At 41.3% G+C, this 23,764-nt stretch overlaps 1 protein-coding gene across 3 annotated transcripts in view; it reads right to left on the bottom strand.

The window, feature by feature from the left end:
* Positions 1 to 23,764, bottom strand: part of CCSER1 (coiled-coil serine rich protein 1) — a 1,466,148-nt gene that overhangs the window by 61,186 nt on the left and 1,381,198 nt on the right. For 2 of the 3 annotated variants that reach the window (XM_073638131.1, XM_073638138.1), the window contains exon 9: positions 21,586 to 21,675. In XM_073638131.1, the coding sequence (XP_073494232.1) occupies positions 21,586 to 21,675 (90 nt within the window). Of the gene's footprint in view, positions 1 to 2,726; positions 2,819 to 21,585; positions 21,676 to 23,764 lie in introns of those variants that run through there. The other variant, XM_073638147.1, reaches the window with a different exon arrangement.

Below are 23,764 nucleotides of genomic sequence, written 5' to 3'. Positions count from 1 at the left end.
TCGGGTGGGCCCTGATTTCTCCATCATGATAGCGCTAACTTTGCAGCAGCTATGGGACTCTTGAGCGGGGGAGAAAGGTGAGCCCTCAGAATCAAATCCTCTGGTGGGCCCAATGTTTTTCAGTTCGAAACTGCTTCTCAGTGGGAGTAGTATTTCACCACAGCCATATTCTTTAGCTCTGGCATAGAGGTAAACCATATCTCCTCCTGCTGTCATTCCTCTGTTGTCAGGTTCTGCCCATTGTCACACACAACCATGCCTGGCTGTATGTTCAGCTGTGAGAGCCACAGATCAGGCTGCTGTGTTACAGCTTTCAACAACTCTGAAGCGGTGGACGGTTTGTCACCTAAGCAATAAGCATGTTATATTCAGCACAGCCTGTTGCCACTTGGCCAAGGCAGTGCTTTCATCATGTGACTGATGTGGTCATTTGGGAGATGGAGGCCGAACTGGAGGAGGAGGTGCAAGAGCTGAACAATGTGATTACATTGAGGTTACATTGGCGAGTCTGTTTTTTATACTAAACAAATATCCTCCTGCGTTTTTATTTTATTTTTTTTTTGTTTGTTTTACGTTATTTTTTAAGACAAATGCATTCACCGGGAAATATTATTTTAACATTTTACAACCTTATCTGGCCATGTGGTATGTGACACATCATCAGACACATCCTGTTTCATTTATGATGGAGGGATTCTGAAAGTCTCAAAGCCTATTTTTATAGGGTCATCAGGCGGCTCTTACTATTCTTAAAGGGACAGCAGTCAGCTCTTGCCATTGTTAGAGAGCCACCAGAGAGCCATCAGCCGGCTATGCTTTGTTGTTCCCATTATTAACGAGTGGGTCTCCTATACTGCTATTGCGTATGCAGTGACTGCAAGGGCTGCCCAAAATTTGGACGCAACCCAATACCCCTTTGAAGAGACATAGAGGAGGGTATCAGTAAAAAAATGTTCCCATTATAAAGGAGCAGGTCTCCTATAGTGGTAATGCCCATGCTGTGACTGCAAGGGCTGCCAAAATTTGTGAAAAACCCTACTAACAATTTAAAGACACATAGAGCTGGGCCACAGTAATGAGTATGACATGTTACCATTAGAAAGGAGAGAGTCTGCTATACAGTTACAGGGTATGAAGTGAGTCCAACGGCTGCCAAAAATTTAGGAAAAGCCCCACTAACAATTTAAAGACACATAGAGCAGGGCCACAGTAATGAGTACAACATGTTTCCATTAGAAAGCAGTGGGTCTGCTATACAGTTATAGGGTATGAAGTGAGTTCAATGGCTGGCAAAAATTAGGAAAAACCCCACTAACAATTTAAAGACAAATACAAATGGGCTACAGTAACGACATGTTTCCATTAAAAAGGAGCAAGTCTGCTATACAGTTATAGGGTATGAAGTGAGTCCAACGGCTGCCAAAATTTGGGAAAAACTCCTCTAACAATTTAAAGACACTTAGAGCTGGGCCACAGTAAGACATGTTCTCATTATAACGAGAGGGTCTGCTATACAATTATAGGGTATGGAGTGAGTCCAACAGCTGCCAAAATTTAGGAAAAACCCCACTAACAATTTAAAGACCCATAGAGCAGGATCACAGTAATGAGTACGACATGTTTCCCATTAGAAAGGATAGGGTCTGCTATTCAGTTATAGGGCATGCAGTGAGTCCAACGGCTGCCAAAAATTTGGAGGAACTCCAATGCCCCTTGCAAGAGACGTAGAGGTCAGAGGGCCTCCTGAAAACAATGTTCCCATTATTAGGAACTGTGTCTCCCATACTGTTTGCCTATGCAGTGAATGCAATGGCTGCCAAAAATTTGGAAGAACTCCAATGCCCCTTGCAAGAGACATAGAGGTCGTAGGGCCTCCTGAAAACAATGTTCCCATTATTAGGAAGTGGGTCTCCCATACTGTTTGCCTATGCAGTGAATGCAATGGCTGCCAAAAATTTGGAAGAACTCCAATGCCCCTTGCAAGAGACGTAGAGGTCGTAGGGCCTCCTGAAAACAATGTTCCCATTATTAGGAAGTGGGTCTCCATACTGTATGCCTATGCTCTGAAGGAACGGTAGCCAAAAATTTGGAGGAACTCCAATGCCCCTTGCAAGAGACGCAGATATGTTGATATAGTAAATATGGTGGTGATATGGTGGTGGAGGATGAGGATGCGGAGAAGGAGGAGGATAAGAGCAAATAGACAAAATCAGGAAGCGTATACCCATGTCTAGGTGTGAAGACAGAGGTGCATGGGAATAGAGTTAGACTTCCCAAAAAAAAGACACTCTATTTGAGTTTATGTTATGCTGCTATTATTCGGTGGTGTTGAGAAGTCTGGCCTAATCCAGCCCTTGTTCATTTTTATAAGAGTCAGCCTGTCAGCATTTTCAGTTGACAGGCAGATGCGCCTATCGGTTACAATTCTACCGGCGGCACTAAAAACCTGCTCTGACAAAACGCAAGTGACAGGGCAGGCCAGGACCTTCAAGGCGTAGAGAGCCAGTTCATGCCACGTGTCTAGCTTGGATACCAAATAATTATAAGGCACGGAGGACGTTGGTACGGTCTGCAAGGTAATCCCTCACCATCTTCTGAAACATTGCACTCCTTGTGAGAATACCCCATGCCTCAGGGCCTGTGCGATGGGAGGGTCTGAGAAAACTGTCCCAGAACTTTGACAGTGTTCCCCTGCCTCTGCTGGATTGCATATGTGGCTCTCTCACCTTTACGTCTTGGTTGTCCAACGAACTGTGACCTCTGCCGCCAGCGTTTTCAGATGGGAATTTTTGTACTGCACCATTTTATTAGGCCTGTCCTGCAAGGTAATAAGAGACATAAAGTTCTCCTTTTAGCATGGGTCTAGAAGGGTCACCAACCAGTAATGTCTGTATCCCAAAATTTGGACAAAGCGAGGGTCACGGGAAAGGCAGCGCAACATAAACCCAGCCATGAGTGCCAGACTGCAAAGAGGCAAGACTTCCGTGTCCTCACCAAGAGGACGAGTGACCATGCTCTCCTCCTCTTCCTCCTCCTCCCTGTCCTCAGGCCACCAACGCTGAACAGACGGTATGACAGTTGTGCAGGTAGTACCGGCTATAAAGCAGGAAACTTGCTCCTGTTCTTCCTCCTCCTCTTCCTTATTTTCACCCAATCCACGTAGGAATGAGTTGATGCTGGGCTGTGTGTAATTACCCTGTATGGTTCCTTGCTCCATCTCATAATGCTCTGCCTGCAATGCATCCTCTTTAATTGCGAGCATAGAGCATTTCAGAAGACAGAGAAGTGGGATGGTGATGCTAAATATGGCATCATCGTCGCTAACCATCTTGGTGGAGTCCTCAAAGTTTTGGAGGATGGTACAGATGTCTGACATCCATATCCACTCCTAAAGTTTTATGTGTGGAGTCTGTCCTAAATACTGACGGCTTTGTTGATGCTGGTAGTCAACAACTGCCCTCTTCTGCTCACAAATCCTTCCCAACATCTGCAATGTAGAGTTCCAACGCGTGGTGACATCGCAGACCAGTCGCTGAGCTGGAAGCTGCAAACGCTGTTAAAGCACGGCAAGGGCAGCAGAAGCTGTAGCTGACTTTCTAAAATGGGCACACATGCGGCGTACTTTGACAAGCAGATCCAGCAGATCCGGGTAGGTTTTGAGAAACCGCTGAACCACGAGGTTAAGCACATGGGCCAGGCATGGTACGTGTGTGAGCTCGCCTCGCCTCAGAGCCGTCACCAGATTCTGGCCATTGTCACACACGACCATGCCTGGCTGTAGGGTCAGCTGTGTCAGCCTTAGATCTGCCTGCTCTTTCAGATCTGTCCACAACTCTTCAGCATTGTATGGTTTGTCACCTAAGCATATTAGCTTCAGCACAGCCTGTTGCCGCTTGGCTGAGGCAGTGCTGCAGTGCTTCCAGCTTGTGACTGATGTGGTCATTTTGGAGATGGATGCTGAAGAGGAGGAGGAGATGCCGAAGCTGTAGAATGTGGGAGCAAACCAGATTGACCTAGGGCTCGCAATCCTTGTCGTCGGGAGGACTTGTTCCATCCCAAGGTCCAACTGGGTCCCGGCTTCCACTATGTTAACCCAGTGTGCCGTCAGTGAGATGTACTGTCCCTTCCCACAAGCACTTGTCCACATGTCCGTGATTAGGTGGACTTTCCCAGTAACAACGTTGTTGAGGGCACTTCTAATATTGTGGGACTCTTGCTTTTGTAATGTGGGGACGGCACCGGGACCGAGTACCAAGGCATGGCCGCCGCCATCAGGTTGCGTAAAGCTTTCTAAAAGGCAACATTTCGAGTGTAAGCATTCGCGAAATGTATGAATTTAGTAGTGTGGCCTGTGGGGCGTTAGCTGCGTTTTTGCTCTTGCATTCCAAGGAATGGGGTAGGTACAACTGAACGCTACACTGGGACAAAGACGTGGACATGCTTGCTGATGGTGCTACTTGAGAGTGTGCAATGACAGGTGCAGGGCTGGAGGCATCTTGGCATGCGCCACGGACAGGGGATTGGCACGCACGCACAAAGCAGCAGAAGTAGTGGTGTCACCTGCAGTCATTGTTGCTGGACCCTGGGGTTCGGCCCACTTAGTCGGGTGCTTTGCTGCCATGTGCCTTATCATGCTGGTGGTGGTCAGGCTTGTAGTTTTGCTACCGCTGCTGATGCTGGCCTGGCAGTTGGTGCAAATGACAGTTTTTGGGGTTATCTGCAGAGTCTTTAAAAAATAACCAGACTTGGGAAGACCTAACAGTTGTACAGGCAACTTCTGTTGGGTTGGCGTTACGAGGAACTCTTTCCCGCCTTGTGTCTATGGCCACTAGACAGCTTCTTCCTGCCTGTTGTGGTGCTATGCCTCCCTCCCTCTGTGTGCTGCAGTTCTCGCTCTGTTTGTCCCCCTGCCAGCTTGGATCAGTTACTATATCATACACGACCTCGTCTTCCACTTCCGCACCCTGGTCCTCCTCCTGACTTTATGGCAATTGTGTCTCATCATCATCATCCACCTCTTGCAACATTAATTGCACTTCGCCTTCGTGTGACCGTGGCTGCTCCAATATTAGGGCATCACTACATTCGTTCTCCTCTTGACTCGCTTGAAGCTGGCCAGGCGAGAGGCCTGAATCTACAAATGGAAAAGTAAATAGCTCTTCTGAGTGTCCAAATGTGGGATCAGTTGTCTCTGGGCACTCGGCATGGTGGGAGGAAGGAGCATCAGGGTGAGGAATATGTGGTCCAGACTCACGGCTACTGAGACTTGACCGTGTGGAAGACAGGGTGGAGGTGTTGGTGGCCAAATGACTGGAAGCATTATCTGCCATCCAACCAATAACCTTTTCACACTGTTCTATGTTCAATAGTGGTGCTCTGCGGTCCCCTAGTAATTGGGACAGGAAGGTCGAGCGAGAAGATATGGGTTTTTGTTGTGGCACAATTTCACCTTGTCCACGACCACGTCCTAGGCCCTGCATGCACAATCACGTCCACTTCCCCTTCCGTTGCCACGCACTTTCCCCATTTTAAATGGAGGACAATATTTTCCACGTTCACGAGAAATGGCTGATTTTGGAACGCAGTTATATGTGATATGTCTGACAGAGAGCCACGATTTTAAATAGCAGGCCTGTAATTTACTAATATTATTCTACACGGAGACCTTCACCGACACACTGCAACGGAATAAAAATAGAAGAAATGTATGATTTTAGAAGTCTTTTCTGTGATATGTTTGACTGAGAACCACGGCTTTAAACTGTATGGCTGTAATTTACTAATATTATTCTACACAGAGACCTAGTGTGAATAGCTTCACGACACACTGCAACGGAATGAAAATGTAAGATATGTATACATTTTGAAGTCTTTTCGGTGATATGTCTGACAGAGAACCATGGCTTTAAATTGTAGGCCTGTAATTTACTAATCTTATTCTACACGAGATCTAGTATGAATAGCGTTACCGACATACTGCAACGGAATGAAAATGGAAGAAATGTATGATTTTAGAAGTCTTTTTGGTGATATGTCTGACAGAGAACCACAGCTTTAAATTGTAGACCTGTAATTTACTAATATTATTCTCACAGAGACCTAGTGTGAATAGAATCACCGACACACTGCAACCGAATGGTAAAGTAGGCCAATATTTTCCACGTTCAGTTCAAATTTCTGGATTTTTATCGCTGTAATATGGAACAGATCTTGTTTTATTTTGCAGTGAGCAGAAAAATGGTGTACTCTTGATTGCTTTTTAAGCAAATAACCAGGATTAACATAAAAAAAAATTGCCCTGGCCCCTGATATCTGGGGCTGTCTCGAAATATCTGTAATTATTACTGCAGCAGCAGAAAGGACGTTCAATGGACCGTCTTGTGCTGTATTATACACTGCAGTCTGCACATACACTGCCTGCCTGCCTAGCACTGATTATATGCAGCTGGATTAGTCCTCAGAAGAACTATTTGTTCAGATGGATATAGATACAGTGGGGAAAAAAGTATTTAGTCAGCGACCAATTGTGCAAGTTCTCCCACTTAAAAAGATGAGAGTGGCCTGTAATTGACATCACAGTAGAACTCTGACTTATGAGAGACAAAATGAGAAAACAAATCCTGAAAATCACATTGTCTGATTTGGACAGAATTTTTTTTCAAATTTTGGTGGAAAATAAGTATTTGGACAATTACAAAAGTTCATCTCAATACTTTGTTATATATCCTTTGTTGGCAATGACAGAGGTCAAACGTTTTCTGTAAGTCTTCACAGGGTTGGCACACACTGTTGCTGGTATGTTGGCCCATTCCTCCATGCAGATCTCCTCTAGAGCAGTAGTGTTTTGGGGCTGTCGCTGGGCAACACAGACTTTCAACTCCCTCCAAAGGTTTTCTATAGGGTTTAGATCTGGAGACAGGCTAGGCCACTCCAGGACCTTGAAATGCTTCTTACGAAGCCACTCCTTCATTGCCCTGGTGGTGTGCTTGGGATCATTGTCATGCTGAAAGACCCAGCCACGGTTCATCTTCAATGCCCTTGCTGATGAAAGGAGGTTTGCACTCAAAATCTCACGATTCATGTCCCCATTCATTCTTTCAAGTACACGGATCAGTCATCCTGGTACCTTGGCAGATAAACAGCTCCAAAGCATGATGTTGCCACCCCAATGCTTCACAGTAGGTATGGTGTTCTTTGGATGCAACTCAGCAATCGTTCTCCCCCAAACACGACGATATTACGAGTCCGGGAGGTGGAACCTCTGTGCTTTGATGCAATGAGGGACCAGAGGGGTGTAACTAAGTGCCTACTCGGACAGACCAAGGTTACACGGCAGCTTAGTCGACTCCGTGAACCAAGGAGGGACCGGGCAGGTGAACCAGGTGCCACTCTGGAACCGACCTTCTGTGAGAGCAGGTGACTCCCATGGGTCAGATGACAGGAGCTGACTGGTACAGCGGATGAGCACGGCTGGTAGGCTGGCAGGTGATCTGGGTAGACATGCAAGCGGGTCCAGTGGATAGCCAGACAGGATCTCAGGGTAAACGAGCAGGCGGACACGGCCGGTAACTTGGCAGGTGCTCCGGGTAGGCAGGCAGGTGGGCACGGCAGGTAACTTGGCTGGTGCTCCTTGTTAGCAGGCTGGCGGGCACTGCTGGTAATCTGGCAGGTGCTTTAGGTAGGCAGGTTGGCGGATACGGCAGATAGGCAGGCTGGCGGGCACGGCTGATAGACAGACTGGCGGGCAGGACTGTTAGACAGACTGGAGGGCAAGGAACCTGTGGGCTGAGGAGAGTGTTAGCACACAAACAACAACCTTGCACAGGCACCTCCATTTTGGAGGAGGTGCTTAATATAGAGGCAGTCATCCGGCCATTGGCTGGGACTCTTTAGGATGGAGCGCGCGGCCCCTTTAAGAGGGAGGGAGCGCGCATGCCCTAATAACAGTGCCTGGGAAGCTGCACGCAGAGCGCGCCTTAGCAGCAGGTGAGCAGGAAGACGCCAGACTGGGACTGCGGCGGTGAGGGGAACGGCATCTCTGCCAAGCAGGAGGCAGAGACGCTGATGCTACAGACCAGTTGCGTTTCTACCAAACAGTTCTACTTTGGTTTCATCTGACCATATGACATTCTCCCAATACTTTTCTGGATCATCCAAATGCTGTCTAGCATACTTCAGATGGGCCCAGACATGTAATGGCTTAAGCAGGGGGACACGTCTGGAACTGCAGGATCTGAGTCCCTGGCGGCGTAGTTTATTACTGATGGTAGCCTGTGTAACGTTGGTCCCAGCTCTCTACAAGTCATTTACTAGATCCCACCATGTGGTTCTGGGATTTTTGCTCATGGTTCTTGAGATTATTTTGACCCCACGGGGTGAGATCTTATGTGGAGCCCCAGATCGAGGGAGATTATCAGTGGTCTTGTATGTCTTCCATTTTCGAATTATTGCTCCCACAGTTGATTTCTTCACAACAAGCTGCTTGCCTATTGCAGATTCAGTCTTCCCAGCTTGGTGCAGGGCTACAATTTTGTTTCTGGTGTCCTTCGACAGTTCTTTGGTCTTCACAATAGTGAAGTTTGGAGTGTGACTGTTTGAGGTTGCGGACAGGTGTCTTTTATACTGATAAGTTCAAATAGGTGCCAGTACTACCGGTAATGAGTGGAGGACAGAGGAGACTCTTAAAGAAGAAGTTACAAGTCTGTGAGAGCCAGAAATCTTGCTTGTTTGTAAATGACCAAATACATATTTTCCACCAAAATTTGCAAAAAATTTCTTTCCAAATCAGACAATGTGATTTTCAGGATTTGTTTTCTCGTTTTGTCTCTCATAAGTCAGAGCTCTACCTATTACGTCAATTACAGGCCTCTCTCATCTTTTTAAGTGGTAGAACTTGCACAATTGGTGGCTGACTAAATACTTTTTTCCCCACTGTATATCTTGTGGAATACCTATACTAACTATGAAGAAGCAAATCTCTCCCTGACGCAGCAGCAGCTCTCCCTACTCTGCCTCATTCCAGGGTAGAATGTGACGAGCATGGCAGAGCCCGGTCTTATATACACCTGATGACGCTGTGCTGCCAGGCAATCACTGTAATGCCCACAACCAACATGGCTATGGCATTACAGTGCATGGCAGGCAATCCCTGCATGTTCATTGGCTCTCTAAAGAGCAGTGGCGAATGCGTTCGCTCATCACTACACTGTGTGCAGAATTATTAGGCAAGTTCTATTTTAGAGGATTATTTTTATTATTGATCAACAACTATGTTCTCAATCAACCCAAAAGGCTCATAAATATCCAAGCTTAATATTTTTGGAAGTTGGAGTGGGGTTTTTTTAGATTTGGCTATCTTAGGAGGATATCTGTTTGTGCAGGCAACTATTACTGAGCAGAATTATTAGGCAACTTAATAAAAAACAAATATAATCCCATCTCACTTGTTTATTTTCCCCAGGTAAACCAATATCAGTGCACAAAATTTAGAAATAAACATTTCTGACATTGAAAAACAAAAAACAAAAAAATTAGTGATCAATATAGCCACCTTTCTTTATGATGACACTCAACAGCCTTCCATCCATAGATTCTGTCAGTAGCTTGATCTGTTTTCGATCAACATTGTGTGCAGCAGCCACCACATCCTCCCAGACACTGTTCCGAGAGGTGTACTGTTTTCCCTCCTTGTTGATCTCACATTTTATGATGGACCACAGGTTCTCTATGGGGTTCAGATCAGGTGAATAAGGGGGCCATGTCATTATTTATCTTCTTTTAGACCTTTACTGGCCAGCCACGCTGTGGAGTAGTTGGGTACATGTGATGGAGCATTGTCCTGCATGAAAATCATGTTTTTCTTGAACGATACCGACTTCTTCCTGTACCACTGCTTGAAGAAGTTGTCTTCCAGAAACTGGCAGTAGGTCTGGGAGTTGAGCTTTACTCCATCCTCAACCCCAAATGGTCCCACAAGTTCATCTTTGATGATACCAGCCCATACCAGTACCCCACCTCCACCTTGCTGGCGTCTGAGTCGGAGTGGAGCTCTCTGCCCTTTACTGATCCAGCTTCTGGCCCATCCATCTGGCCCATGAAGAGTCACTGTCATTTCATCAGTCCATAAAACCTTTGAAAAATCAGTCTTAAGATATTTCTTGGCCCATTCTTGACGTTTTACCTTATGTTTCTTGTTCAAAGGTGGTCGTTTTTCAGCCTTCCTTACCTTGGCCATGTCCCTGAGTATCGCACACCTTGTGCTTTTTGATACTCCAGCAACATTGTAGCTCTGAAATATGGCAAAACTGGTGGCGAATGGCATCTTGGCAGCTTCACGCTTGATTTTCCTCAATTCATGGGCAGTTATTTTGCGCCTTTTTGGGCCAACACGCTTCTTGCGACCCTGTTGGCTATTTGCCATGAAACGCTTGATTGTTCGGTGATCACGCTTCAAAAGTTTGGAAATTTCAAGACTGCTGCATCCCTCTGCAAGACATCTCACAATTTTGGACTTTTCAGAGCCCGTTAAATCTTTCTTCTGACCCATTTTGCCAAAGGAAAGGAAGTTGCCTAATAATTAAGCACACCATATATAGGGTGTTGATGTCATTAGTCAACACCCTCATTACAGAGATGCACATTACCAGATTGACTTAATTGGTAGTTGGCTGTCAAGCCTATGCAGCTTGGAGTAAGACAACATGTATAAAAAGTATCATGTGATCAAAATACTCATTTGCCTAATAATTCTGCACACAGTGTAGTATACACCATTCTCAATTTATTATATGTGATGTATGCAGCAGTCTCCGTGTATCATGTGTGACGTCTTAACAGCAGTGTATCCTACGGTATGTATGAGGCAATCTCAGTTTCTCCTTGGTGATATATACAACAGTCTTAATGTATCCTATGTGATGTATACAACAGTCTTAGTGCATCCTTTGTGATGTATATTCAGCATTCTCAGTGTATCCTAGTAATGTATGCATTAGTCTCTGTGTCTCCTATGTGATGTATGTATAGCAGCCTCAGTCTGTCCTATGTGATGTACATAAAGCAATCTCAGTCTTCCCTATGTGATATATATGGCAGTCTCAGTGTATCCTATGTGATATATATATACTGCAATTTTTAAGCTAATAATTTTGTATTGCCAGCAAATTATGTTAAAAGTTTGAAATGGTCCTTGGCAGAAATAAGGTTTCCCCATCCCTATTTTTTTTTTTTTTTAAATCTGTGAACCATACCAAATTTTCCATCTGCTATTCACAGAATACATCAGCTCAGTATTATGACTAAAACAAAATCCTAAAGAGATTCCCTGAAAATAAGTTTATATGAATTTATTTATTTACTACAGGATATTTGCTCATTTTGTTTTTAGCTTAGGATTAGTCTGTTTAGTGGCCTGTGTGAACACACACTAACAAGTTGCATGCATACCAACTTGTATTCCAGTTTATCTCTTTAGGCTTTTGTTTCAGGGTTTTGCACTCCGTGCAAATAAGGGCATAGCCTCCATTTTCTTTGAGCTGGACAATATGTTTATATAGCTCCCCATGGCTGGGTGTCCATTTGTCAGGGTCTCAGTTCTGCTTGACACTTATTCACATTTACGTTATTTGACGTACGGTAAGGTTTTAATACTAGCTGTTAGGACCATCCCGAATATGGTCACCTTGATGTGGAGGGGTGGCTTTTACATTTTATTTACCAAATTATGTTAACTAAGTAACCTATGCTATTTTCATGCACTATTGCTATTTATTTATTTATTTACTACAGGGTATTTGCTCATTTTGCTTTTATCTTAGGTTTTGTCAATATTATGACTAAGCCAATGTGATTTAATGCAAATAATAAAAGTGCTTCTTATATATCTTCTCCCTAATGATTTAGTGTACTGCAGATCCCCAAGGTTATTTAGAAACACCAAACATAAATTCCAAACATCTATTTTCAATATCTATTGCTATGCTATTATTAAAAATAGATAATACAAAAAGTTACTTTGATAAAATACATCTACATGCTACATCACTATTGAGTTGCTGACAGTAAACCCTATTTCTTGTAGCACATGCATTTTAGGCAGTGAAACGGCTACAAATACTTGACAGGCTAAATGTTTATACGCTAGCTAATTCCAAGAGTGAGGATTGTACTGGCCGAAATGTCAATCAGATCCTAAGGCATGGCTTTCCAAATCACAGATTTATGAGTTAGAAAAAATCATGAAATGCATATCATCTTTCAATAACCAATAAATAACCATTTACAGCCAGAAGCAAAACAAAGGAGGTTGAACAACACTGGAGTGAATAAGCAATAAAGGGTAGTAAAATCTTAAGCACAAGGAAGAGCATGGATGTATTTTGCTGCCTGTCTATGCAGAATTCTACAGCAGGAAGAGAGCTACTGATCAAGGGTGCTAATTTCATAAGGAGCTATAATGGGTACTTACAGTTGTAGTCACTCTTGGGTTTACTGCCATTATAAACATGAAAATGAAATCCCATGCAACCAAAGATTATAGAATATGCATACTAAGCAAAACATGGATAAAGGACAAATCCTTTTAAATATGGTGAGTTTTCTTATTTGAGATTACACTACTAATATAAAAAGAAAAATTACATTTTCTCTTCCTTCATTCAAGCTAATACTTGTTTCACTAATACGATAATGAGATGTCCTTCCTTGACTTGATTCCGTAGCTAATGTTTAGCTCAAAATATAGAACAAACATGAATCAAATCTGTTGTGTATATTTTTTGATCAATTTTTCAATTAAGAATACTGGTTTGGAGATATACAGCACCTTCAACTTTTTCATGTTGGCTTAGGATATATATTATGAGATGTATCTCTGGTATTTATCTGTATGCTTACGGCTTTATGGAGATATATGATAAGATGTATAATTTATAAGAAAGATGTCTGACCAAAATTAGAAAAATATGCACTAGATGAGACAAGTATCTGATGAACATATCAATTAGCTGTCAGATTTTTTTGTATTATTTCATACAGTACCAGGCACAGCTTTTGGATATAAAAGATAGTATCTTTGCTGAAGGAAAAAAAAAAGAAAACAAACACTTTTTTCCAATTCTCTACATTTTTCCAGCTATCCCACTAAAAGTAGAATTTAAGGTTTCTTGTTATATGAAACTGAATGTAGATAACAATATCAGCAAAGTCATAGTATTTCAGTCCTCTCCTAAATAAAAACACTAGGGAGAAAATAGCGCAAATAGGGTCTTATCCGACAGACAAATTAAAAAGATTGTTATCAGGTTGAAACTTGATACATGATTTAAAGCGTTTTAAATCAACGTACAGCTGCTGCAGATACACGGGCTTTCAAATCGATGGGAATGAAGATAGAGAATTTGTTGATATCTCCCGCGCTGCCGTGTATAGAAGATGTCTATTTTCAAAGCTTTTGCACATGCGGTTTTATTCATTGAGTTTCCTAAAGTAACAGATACTTCTTCGTCAGGAAGACAATCACATATGAACATTAGACTTACAAAGCAGTTGGATTGATTTTCAAATAAAGGCGCCAAAATGACACATGACAATACGTGCTGTATCAAAGTTCAGAAAGTCGGCACATAATTAAATAAAATAACATTAATAAACCAATTGCATTTATATATATATATATATATATATATATATATATATATATATATATATATATATTATATATATATATACAGTACAGACCAAAAGTTTGGACACACCTTCTCATTTAAAGATTTTTCTATATTTTCATGACTATGAAAATTGTACATTCACACTGAAGGCATCAAAACTATGAATTAACACATGTGGAATTATATACTTAACAAAAAAGTGTGAAACAACTGAAAATATGTCTTATATTCTAGGTTCTTCAAAGTAGCCACCTTTTGCTTTGATGACTGCTTTGCACACTCTTGGCATTCTCTTGATGAGCTTCAAGAGGTCATTACCGAAATGGTTTTCACTTCACAAGTGTGCCCTGTCAGGTTTAATAAGTGGGATTTCTTGCCTTATAAATGGGTTGGGACCATCAGTTGTGTTGTGCAGAAGTCTGGTGGATACACAACTGATTTAGTCCTACTGAATAGACTGTTAGAATTTGTATTATGGCAAGAAGAAAGCAGCTAAGTAAAGAAAAACGAGTGCCCATCATTACTTTAAGAAATGAAGGTCAGTCAGTGCGAAAAATTGGGAAAACTTTGAAAGTGTCCCCAAGTGCAGTTGCGAAAACCATCAAGCGCTACAAAGAAACTGGCTCACATGAGGACCGCCCAAGGAAAGGAAGATCAAGAGTCACCTCTGCTTCTGAGGATAAGTTTATCCGAGTCACCAGCCTCAGAAATCGCAGCTTAACAGCAGCTCAGATTAGAGACCAGGTCAATGCCACACAGAGTTCTAGCAGCAGACACATCTCTTTAACAACTGTTAAGAGGAGACTTTGTGCAGCAGGCTTTCATGGTAAAATAGCTGCTAAGAAACCACTGCTAAGGACAGGCAACAAGCAGAAGAGACTTCTTTAGGCTAAAGAACACAAGGAATGGACATTAGACCAGTGGAAATCTGTGCTTTGGTCTGATGAGTCCAAATTTGAGATCTTTGGTTCCAACCACCATGTCTTTGTGCGACGCAGAAAAGGTGAACGAATGGACTCTACATGCCTGGTTCCCACCGTGAAGCATGGAGGAGGAGGTGTGATTGTGTGGGGGTGCTTTGCTGGTGACACTGTTGGGGATTTATTCAAAATTGAAGGCATACTGAACCAGCATGGCTACCACAGCATCTTGCAGCGGCATGCTATTACATCCGGTTTGCGTTTAGTTGGACCATCACTTATTTTTCAACAGGACAATGACCCCAAACACACCTTCAGGCTGTGTAAGGGCTATTTGACCAAGAAGGAGAGTGATGGGGTGCTACGCCAGATGACCTGGCCTCCACAGTCACCAGACCTGAACCCAATCGAGATGGTTTGGGGTGAGGTGGACCGCAGAGTGAAGGCAAAAGGGCCAACAAGTGCTAAGCAGCTCTGGGAACTCCTTTAAGATTGTTGGAAGACCATTTCTGGTGACTACCTCTTGAAGCTCATCAAGAGAATGCCAAGAGTGTGCAAAGCATTCATTAAAGCAAAAGGTGGCTACTTTGAAGAACCTAGAATATAAGACATATTTTCAGTTGTTTCACACTTTTTTGTTAAGTATATAATTCCACATGTGTTAATTCATAGTTTTGATGCCTTCAGTGTGGATATACAATTTTCATAGTTATGAAAATACAGAAAAATCTTTAAATGAGAAGGTGTGTCCAAACTTTTGGTCTATACTGTATATATATACAGGGTGGGCCATTTACATGGATACACCTGAATTAAATGGGAATGGGTGGTGATATCATCTACCTGTTCATGGCACATTAGTATATGGGAGGGGGAAACTTTTCCAGATGAGTGGTGACCATGGCGGCCATTTGAAACAACGGATACTGGAAGCCTGTGCTAGCATTTCTTCTGCGGTGTTGCAATCAGTGTGTCAAGAGTGGGAGAAGATGGTTGCATTGACAATCCAACACAATGGGCAGCACTTTGAACACATATTATAAGTGGTCATAAACTTGTAAAAACTCATGAAAGAATAAAATTCTGTTCAAACCAAGCACACCATTGTTTTTCTTATGAAATTCTCAATAAGTTTGATGTGTCACATGACCCTCTTCCCATTGAAAAAAATAAAGTTGGATCTAAAATGGCAAACTTCAAAATGGCCACCATGGTCACCACCCAAAAGTTTTCCCCCTCCCATATACTAATCTGCCACAAACAGGAAGTTAGTATCACCTGACATTCCCATTTAATTTAGGTGTATCCATAAAAATGGCTCACCCTGTATATATATATATATATATATATATATATATATATATATATATATATAAAAAAAAAACATTAAGTAAAATATATATGTTGAAGGCATAAATATACAATTATTCATTCTAAAAAGGAATTCATATATTTGTTATAAAAACAGTTGGACTTGAACTCATGTATCTAAAGGGAAACCAATGAAGTCCTATGCTCTTTGCTCATTATGCTATTGAGAGTATTTAGAAACAATGAATGGGTCTTTAACCCCTTAATAACATCTGACGTACTAATACGCGTCTGTGCCCTGGGACTTAAGAGCCAGACCCGTATTAGTACGTCATGGCGATCGCGCGCGCACACAGGCTGTGCGGGCGCGATCGCCGCCGGGTGTCAGCTGATTGTCACAGCTGACACCCAGTACTATGTGCAGGGAGCGGTCCTGCACCGCTCCCAGCACATTAACCCCTTGATGCTGCGATCGAAGTCGATCGAAGTCGATCGCGGCATTGCGGGGGCAAGGGGAGGTGATCGGCGATACTCACCTCCTCTTCCGGCTTCCAGCGCAGTCTGCAAAGGCTTCCCGGGTGTTGCCATGACGACCCGATGTCGTCATGACAACATCCGGGTCACCAGAGAGCAGGAAGATTGCTTGGGCATGCGCAGTGCATCTCCAAGCAATCTTCACACTGTGCACTTCAGACAGCCTTCATGGCATAGGGATGGTGCTTCATTCCTGTGCCATGCAGGCGATCAGAAAAAAAAAAGTGAAAGTCCCAGAGTGGGACAAAGTAATAAAGTGTATAAACTGTGTGAAAGTGGAAAAAAAAAAAATGTGCAAAAATATTATAAAAAAATTAAAAAAATAATACACCAAAAATAAAAATATAATGTACCCATCAATAAATATTATTATAAAAAAAAACAAAAAAAAAAACAATAAAAGTACACATATTTGGTATCGCCGCGTCCGGAACAACCTGACCTATAAAACTGTCTCACTAGTTAACCCCTTCAGTGAACACGGTAAAAAAAAAAAAACGAAGCAAAAAACAATGCTTTATCACCATACCGCCAAACAAAAAGTGGAATAACACGCGATCAAAAAGACACATATAAATAAAAATGATAACGCTGAAAACGTCATCTCGTCCCACAAGAAACAAGCCACCATACAGCTCCATTAGCCGAAAAATAAAAAAGTTATAGCTCTCAGAATAAAGCGATGCTAAAAAATATTTTTTTCTATAAAATAGCTTTTATTGTGTATAAGCGCCAAAACATAGAAAAATGATACAAATGTGGTACCGCTGTAAACGTACTGACCCGAAGAATAAAGCTACCTCATCAATTTTACCACACGCGGAACAGAATAAAAAAAAAAGAAAAACAATTCCTGAATTGTTGGTTTTTGTTTATTCTGCCTCCCAAAAATCGGAATAGAAAGCGATCAAAAAATGTCACGTGCCTGAAAATGGCACCAATAACAACGTCAAGTCATCCCGCAAAAAACGAGCCGTCACATGACTGTCTGCCAAAATCTGGAAAAATTATAGCTCTCAAAATATGGCGATGCAAAAACTAGATTTTACAAAAAATGTGTCTTTTAGTGTGTGACAGCTGTCAGTCATAAAAACCCCATATGATTCTGGAATTGCTGTAATCACACCGACCCGAAGAATAAAGTCGTCTAATCACTTATACCGCACAAGGAACGGCGTCAAAAATAAACTCTTCGGTTAGGATTGGGCTAGGGTTAGGGCTGGGTTTGGGGCTAGGGTTGTGCTGGGGCTAGGGTTGTGCTGGGGCTAGGGTTGTGCTGGGGCTAGGGTTGTGCTAGGGCTAGGGTTGTGCTGGGGCTAGGGTTGTGCTAGGGCTAGGGTTGTGCTAGGGCTAGGGTTGTGCTAGGGTTAGGGCTGGGGTTGGGATTTTTTTCAAAAGTAAGAAAAAAAGATGACGATATGGCGACTAGTGTTGAGAGCAAGTGCTCGCTACTTGAGTTTGCATCGGGTGCTCTGGTATGCATTGAGCATCATGGGTATTTGAGTGACATGCTCGAGTCTCTGCCCCATATGCTTTGCGGCCAAAAAACTTTACGGGGATTGCCTGCCATGCACGAGCGATCCCCGCATGTTTTTTTTTGGGTGTCTAATAACCGTGAAACATGCGGAGCAGGGACTCGAGCATGTCACTCGAGCTGTACATGGTGCATACCTGAGTACCCGATGCAAACTCAAGTAGCGAGCACTTGCGCTCAAGAATAATGACAACTTATTCAATATGATGACCTAATGTAAACAAATTCTGTGCCGTACCTCTGGGTACAAAATGTTCACTATACACCTTAATAAAATCCTTGAGGGGTATAGTTTACAAAATGGGGACACTTGTGGGGGAGCTCCACTGTTTAGGCACATCACGGGCTCTCCAAACGCGACATGGTGTCCGCTAACAAATTGAATGGAAAATCGGCTCAAATTGTTAGCGGACGCCATGTTGCGTTTGGAGAGCCCCTGTGTGCCCAAACATTGGAGCTCCCCCACAAGTGACCCCATTTTGGAAACTAGACCCCCCAAGGCACCTATCTAGATGCATAGTGAGCACTTGGAACCCCCAGGTGCTTCACAAATTGATTTGTAAAAATGAAAAAGTGAAAAAAAAAACACTTTTTCATTTTTATGAATCAATTTGTGAAGCACCTGGGGTTCCAAGTGCTCACTATGCATCTAGATAGGTGCCTTGGGGGGTCTAGTTTCCAAAATGGGGTAACTTGTGGGGGAGCTCCAATGTTTGGGCACACAGGGACTCTCCAAATGCAACATGATATCCGCTAACAAATTGTCGGCTCAATTTGTTAGCGGATATCATGTTGCATTTGGAGAGTCCCTGTGTGCCCAAACATTGGAGCTCCCCCACAAGTGACCCCATTTTGGAAACTAGACCCCCCAAGGCACCTATCTAGATGCATAGTGAGCACTTGGAACCCCAGGTGTTTCACAAATTGATTCTAAAAATGAAAAAGTGTTTTTTTTTTCACTTTTTCATTTTTACAAATCAATTTGTGAAGCACCTGGGGGTTCCAAGTGCTCACTATCTATCTAGAAAGGTGCCTTGGGGGGTCTAGTTTCCAAAATAGGGTCACTTGTGGGGGAGCTCCAAAGTTTGGGCACAAAGGGGCTCTCCAAACGCAATGTGGTGTCCGCTAACAATTTGAGCCGATTTTCCATTCAATTTGTTAGCGGATACCATGTTGCACTTAGAGAGTCCCTGTGTGCCCAAACATTGGAGCTCCCCCACAAGTGACCCCATTTTGGAAACTAGACCCCCCAAGGCACCTATCTAGATGCATAGTGAGCACTTGGAACCCCCAGGTGCTTCACAAATTGATTCGTAAAAATGAAAAAGTGAAAAAAAAAACACTTTTTCATTTTTATGAATCAATTTGTGAAGCACCTGGGGTTCCAAGTGCTCACTATGAATCTAGATAGGTGCCTTGGGGGGTCTAGTTTCCAAAATGGGGTCACTTGTGGGGGAGCTCCAATGTTTGGGCACACAGGGACTTATATTACAGGGACTTACAGGGAGCTATGATGATAGATGATATAGCTGTGTGTTTTGTATTAGGGAATCTTTACTGTTGCAGGTGAAATCAGGTCAATCGTGACCTAGCATAGGAGCTGTGTCAGAGAGCTGCTACTTTATGGCTACAAAACATCGCTGTAAGGGACAGTGTGCAAAAATATGTCTTAGGAGTAACACAACCACGTATTCTCTATATAAAAGATAAAAATCCTAATTTCATAATTAATTATGAAAGGGATTTTATTCATAAAGAGGATTTTTATATATATAGTTTCATGTTTATGGATTCGAGAGATCATATGTATAGTAATGAGTTACTAGGGTACTTATATTTATATCAGTTTTTAATCAAGAGGTAGAAAATATCTGCAATTTTATTTTGAACTCTAATTAACCCAGAAATATATATACCGTAATTACCTGGCAGCGTTCCTTTATATAGAGAATTAGTGGTCCTTCTGTTTCTCCTCTGGCCTATGATTGCACATAGTCCCTTACAGCGATGTTTTGTAGCCATAAAGTAGCAGCTCTCTGACCCAGCTCCTATGCTAAGTCACAATTGACCTGATTTCACCCGCAACAGAAAAGATTCCCTAATACAAAACACGCAGCTATATCATCTATCATCATATCTCCATCGAGAAACACATACAAAGAATGATCACTCGCTTTTTCTTCCATTCACATTAAAACACCAAATTAATTATATATATATATATATTTTAATTTATTATTAAAAAATAGGTAACTTTTACCTAAAATACTTTTAATTAATTTGATTCACTTTTTTCACAAGTAGATATATATTTTTAGAAATATATAAAGATAGAATGAAATATAGTACTGTAAATACCGGAGATATGAAATACCACAATTAAGCTATAAAGGCAATTTGAACAGCTACTTATACAGACAATTGGAATAAAATATTAACAACAACAACAACAATGGCTTACCCTTTATTAAAGAGGTAGGAAAACCAATAATTAAACAAAACATGAAAATAATTGAAGGCAATTCAAGACTTTTTTGAAGATATTCAAAATCCTTCCATTATTTCTCAATACCCTCAATAGCTTAATAAGCAAAGAGCACAGGGCTTCAACGGTTTCCTTTTAGATTTTTAGATATGTGAGTTCAAGTCCAACTGTTTTTTATAACAAATCTAAGAATTCCTTTTTAAGGATGAATAATCGTATATTAATGTCTTCAACATATATATTTTACATTATGTTTTTTATATATATATTTAAAGGCAATTGGCTTATCAATGTTACTTTATTTAATCATGTGCCGACCTTCTGAACTTTGACACCGCATGTATGGTTAAGCCATTTTGGTGCCTTTATTTGAAATTTAATCCTTTAAAAACTGCTTTGTATGTTTAATGTTCATATTTTGTTGTCTTTCTAAAGAACAAGTATCTGTTACTTCAAAACACATCAAATAAATCCGCATGTCCAATAAACCTTTGAAAATAGATGTCTTCTATACACTGCAGCGTGGGAAATATCCAAAAATTCTCCTTATCTTCAGTGCTCATCTAAAGGCATTTAATAAGAATAATTGTATATATCTCTGTTGTTAATTTACTTGAATGAAAACATTGGTATATATATAAATATAGGATAATATATAGAAACTTTACATCTATCTAGAGATTAATAGGATGATGGTTTGGTAAATATAAATATACAGTGCTCTTTTTTAATATTGTCATGCACAAAGCATAGTACAGTGAGTCAATATTAGAGATCAGTGAATAATTTTGTGCAAACCCAGTCAACGGTCCACGTCAATGCTCTCTGGCCATGCACAGGAGCTGCACAAATTTCCTGTCCTTCTGGTATCCGGGGCTCATCATGCTGGCACGGCGAACAGATGTCATCACACTAAACTGGTAAATTAAACTCTGCACGTACCGAGGGACCCAAAAGGTCAGGAAATTCTAGTGGCTCCTGTCCACGGCCAGAAAGCACTATTTTGAAACTTGGACTTGGTTTGCACAAAGAGATCCACTGATCTTTAGTTAATATTATATAATATATTACATTTCAATGGCTAGAAATATTGCATTATATATATTTAAAATATTTTAAGTAAAATCTACTTACATTGTTAGTCACGTCATGGTTTAAAACCTCTGTTTGTGTTGATTTTTCCTGTTTCAACACATTTAATGGCTGTAAAGTTCGAGCAGCTTTCTGTAAAAAACAACAACAACCACAAAAGGTCAAAGAGGAGACTGCAAACATCAGCATAGAACTGGTTCAGAATGTATTGTATTGTGTAAAGCACATGTTAGAAAACATTGACTGTTGTTTTCACATTATGAAAACAAAAACAAAAGAAATCTCTTTCCGATTCACACATCTCTCCCCGTTTGACTATGCATCACCAGCTGTTACTCTTTAGAGGAGCTGTCATGGAATTACGAAAGCTAAAGGTGACTATTTCAATTGCATATTCACATGCCCAGTTTTCTCTACACCTGCTTCTGTTCTCAGTTTGTAACAGTCAGTGGTCTTGAACGAGGAAGAAGTGTCAGGATTGCTCTTTTTATCATGCAAGAAAAAACCTTTGAAGATCATCTGGCATAATAAATACTGAAAAAAATAGATGATGAAAGCAGTGCTTCACCTCAGTCTCAGTCTAATGCCTAGGAAATTATGTGTGACACCTTAGAAACATCTGCTTCTGTTTCAATAAGATGAATAAAACAAACTTCAGGGTCCCCACAATAAAAGACTGGTAAATAATGATAATTCAAGTAAAAGTTGGTGACCCTAAGGAAATTAAATATTGCTTATTTTTATTAAACATAAGGAAGAAAGAATGAGGTAGGGAGGAAGGGAGGTAGGAAGTGAAGAAAGGAGTGAAGAAGGGAGGGGAGGAAGGAATAAGTTACTGGGTAGAGATAGAGTAACATGGCATTAACATTAAATGATTAAAACAACTATTCCATATGCTTACTCACACATCAGAGAACAATGAGGTAGATTTCCTAATCCTTTTTAACATTTTAGAGTGCAAACAGATTAGACAGTCTGACAATGGCAACATTCTAAATAAAAATTTTGCTGCATAGTGGTAATCTCAAACATTGCCTCTCCATGCAGCAACTTTTTCCCATTAAAGCAACCTTTTTGCAACTTGCAACCTCTTAACGAGCGAAGCATAAAGAGCAACTAAAGCAGAAGGTGCTGCATAGTAATTGTAAAAGAGTGTCTAACTCAGTGCCTTTGTTATCATACGATTGAGGATCTATTTCCCAAAACTCAACAGCAGTTATGTTACTGAATTACAAAGTATTTTCATTGTAAATGATAGCTACAGCTGAGCTACGTACAACCCCAAATGCTAAAAAGTTGGGATTCTGTTTAACAGGTAAAAAATATAAAAAATGGACTGATTTGGAAATCTCTAATAGCCAGGCTTGGACTTGTCCACAGGGGAAAAAATGAAGTGGAAAAATGTCCAACTTTCAACTTTTGATATGTGATCTATATTTTCTTTAATAAAATATGGCTATAAGAGACTTCTATATTATTGCATTCTTATTCTCTTTATATTTTATACAGCGCCTAAACTTTTTGGGTCCTAGGTTTGTATATGACAGGAAGTAAGTAGCACAACAACAGTATAGTTGCTTTCTCCAAGGATAAATGCAAAAAATGTACAATAAGCCTCAAAGCATTGTTATACGATAATCAGCAATTCCAGTCAATGAAAATGTTTATTTTCTGCCTTACACAAACAATTGTATACACTGATTATAAATGCAGCCAACAAAAGAAAAATTTATCTCTATAGAGCCAATTTTTAATAGAAAAAATGTAAAAAGCGGTTAATCATACAATTCAGTTAATCTTCAAATACTAATGTCCAATGTAATAATATTTTAAACATGCATTAAAGCAAAAAAATCATGGTCATTAACGCACCACTCCAGCATTTCATTTTAATTTCGGCACAGGAGTGGTGTCATTAATGTAAGTTCCCTGCCCCCAGCAGTCATCTTCTGTCTTCCCTAGCCGCCATCTTGTGACCACAACTTCTGACAAAACTCTCAATGTAAGTCTATGAGAGCTTCGTTTTGGCCTCTTACTGACTCTCATAGACTTATATTGAGAAGTGACCTCCGATTCGGCCAGCAAACACAGGTCAAAAACTGCAGAAGATGACCAGAGCGGTGCCAATAATGTAAGAAGATTGAGGCTGGTAGGTATGAGACAAGGTTCAGGGAACTGGAATTAGTGACACCAATTCAGAAGTGAAATAAGAAAAGAAACG

The sequence above is a fragment of the Phyllobates terribilis genome, unplaced genomic scaffold (assembly GCF_046119375.1).
Source record: "Phyllobates terribilis strain yellow unplaced genomic scaffold, ASM4611937v1 Scaffold_1__5_contigs__length_1240528914, whole genome shotgun sequence".
Taxonomy (NCBI): domain Eukaryota; kingdom Metazoa; phylum Chordata; class Amphibia; order Anura; family Dendrobatidae; genus Phyllobates; species Phyllobates terribilis.
This window is presented reverse-complemented; position numbering and strand designations above follow the sequence as displayed.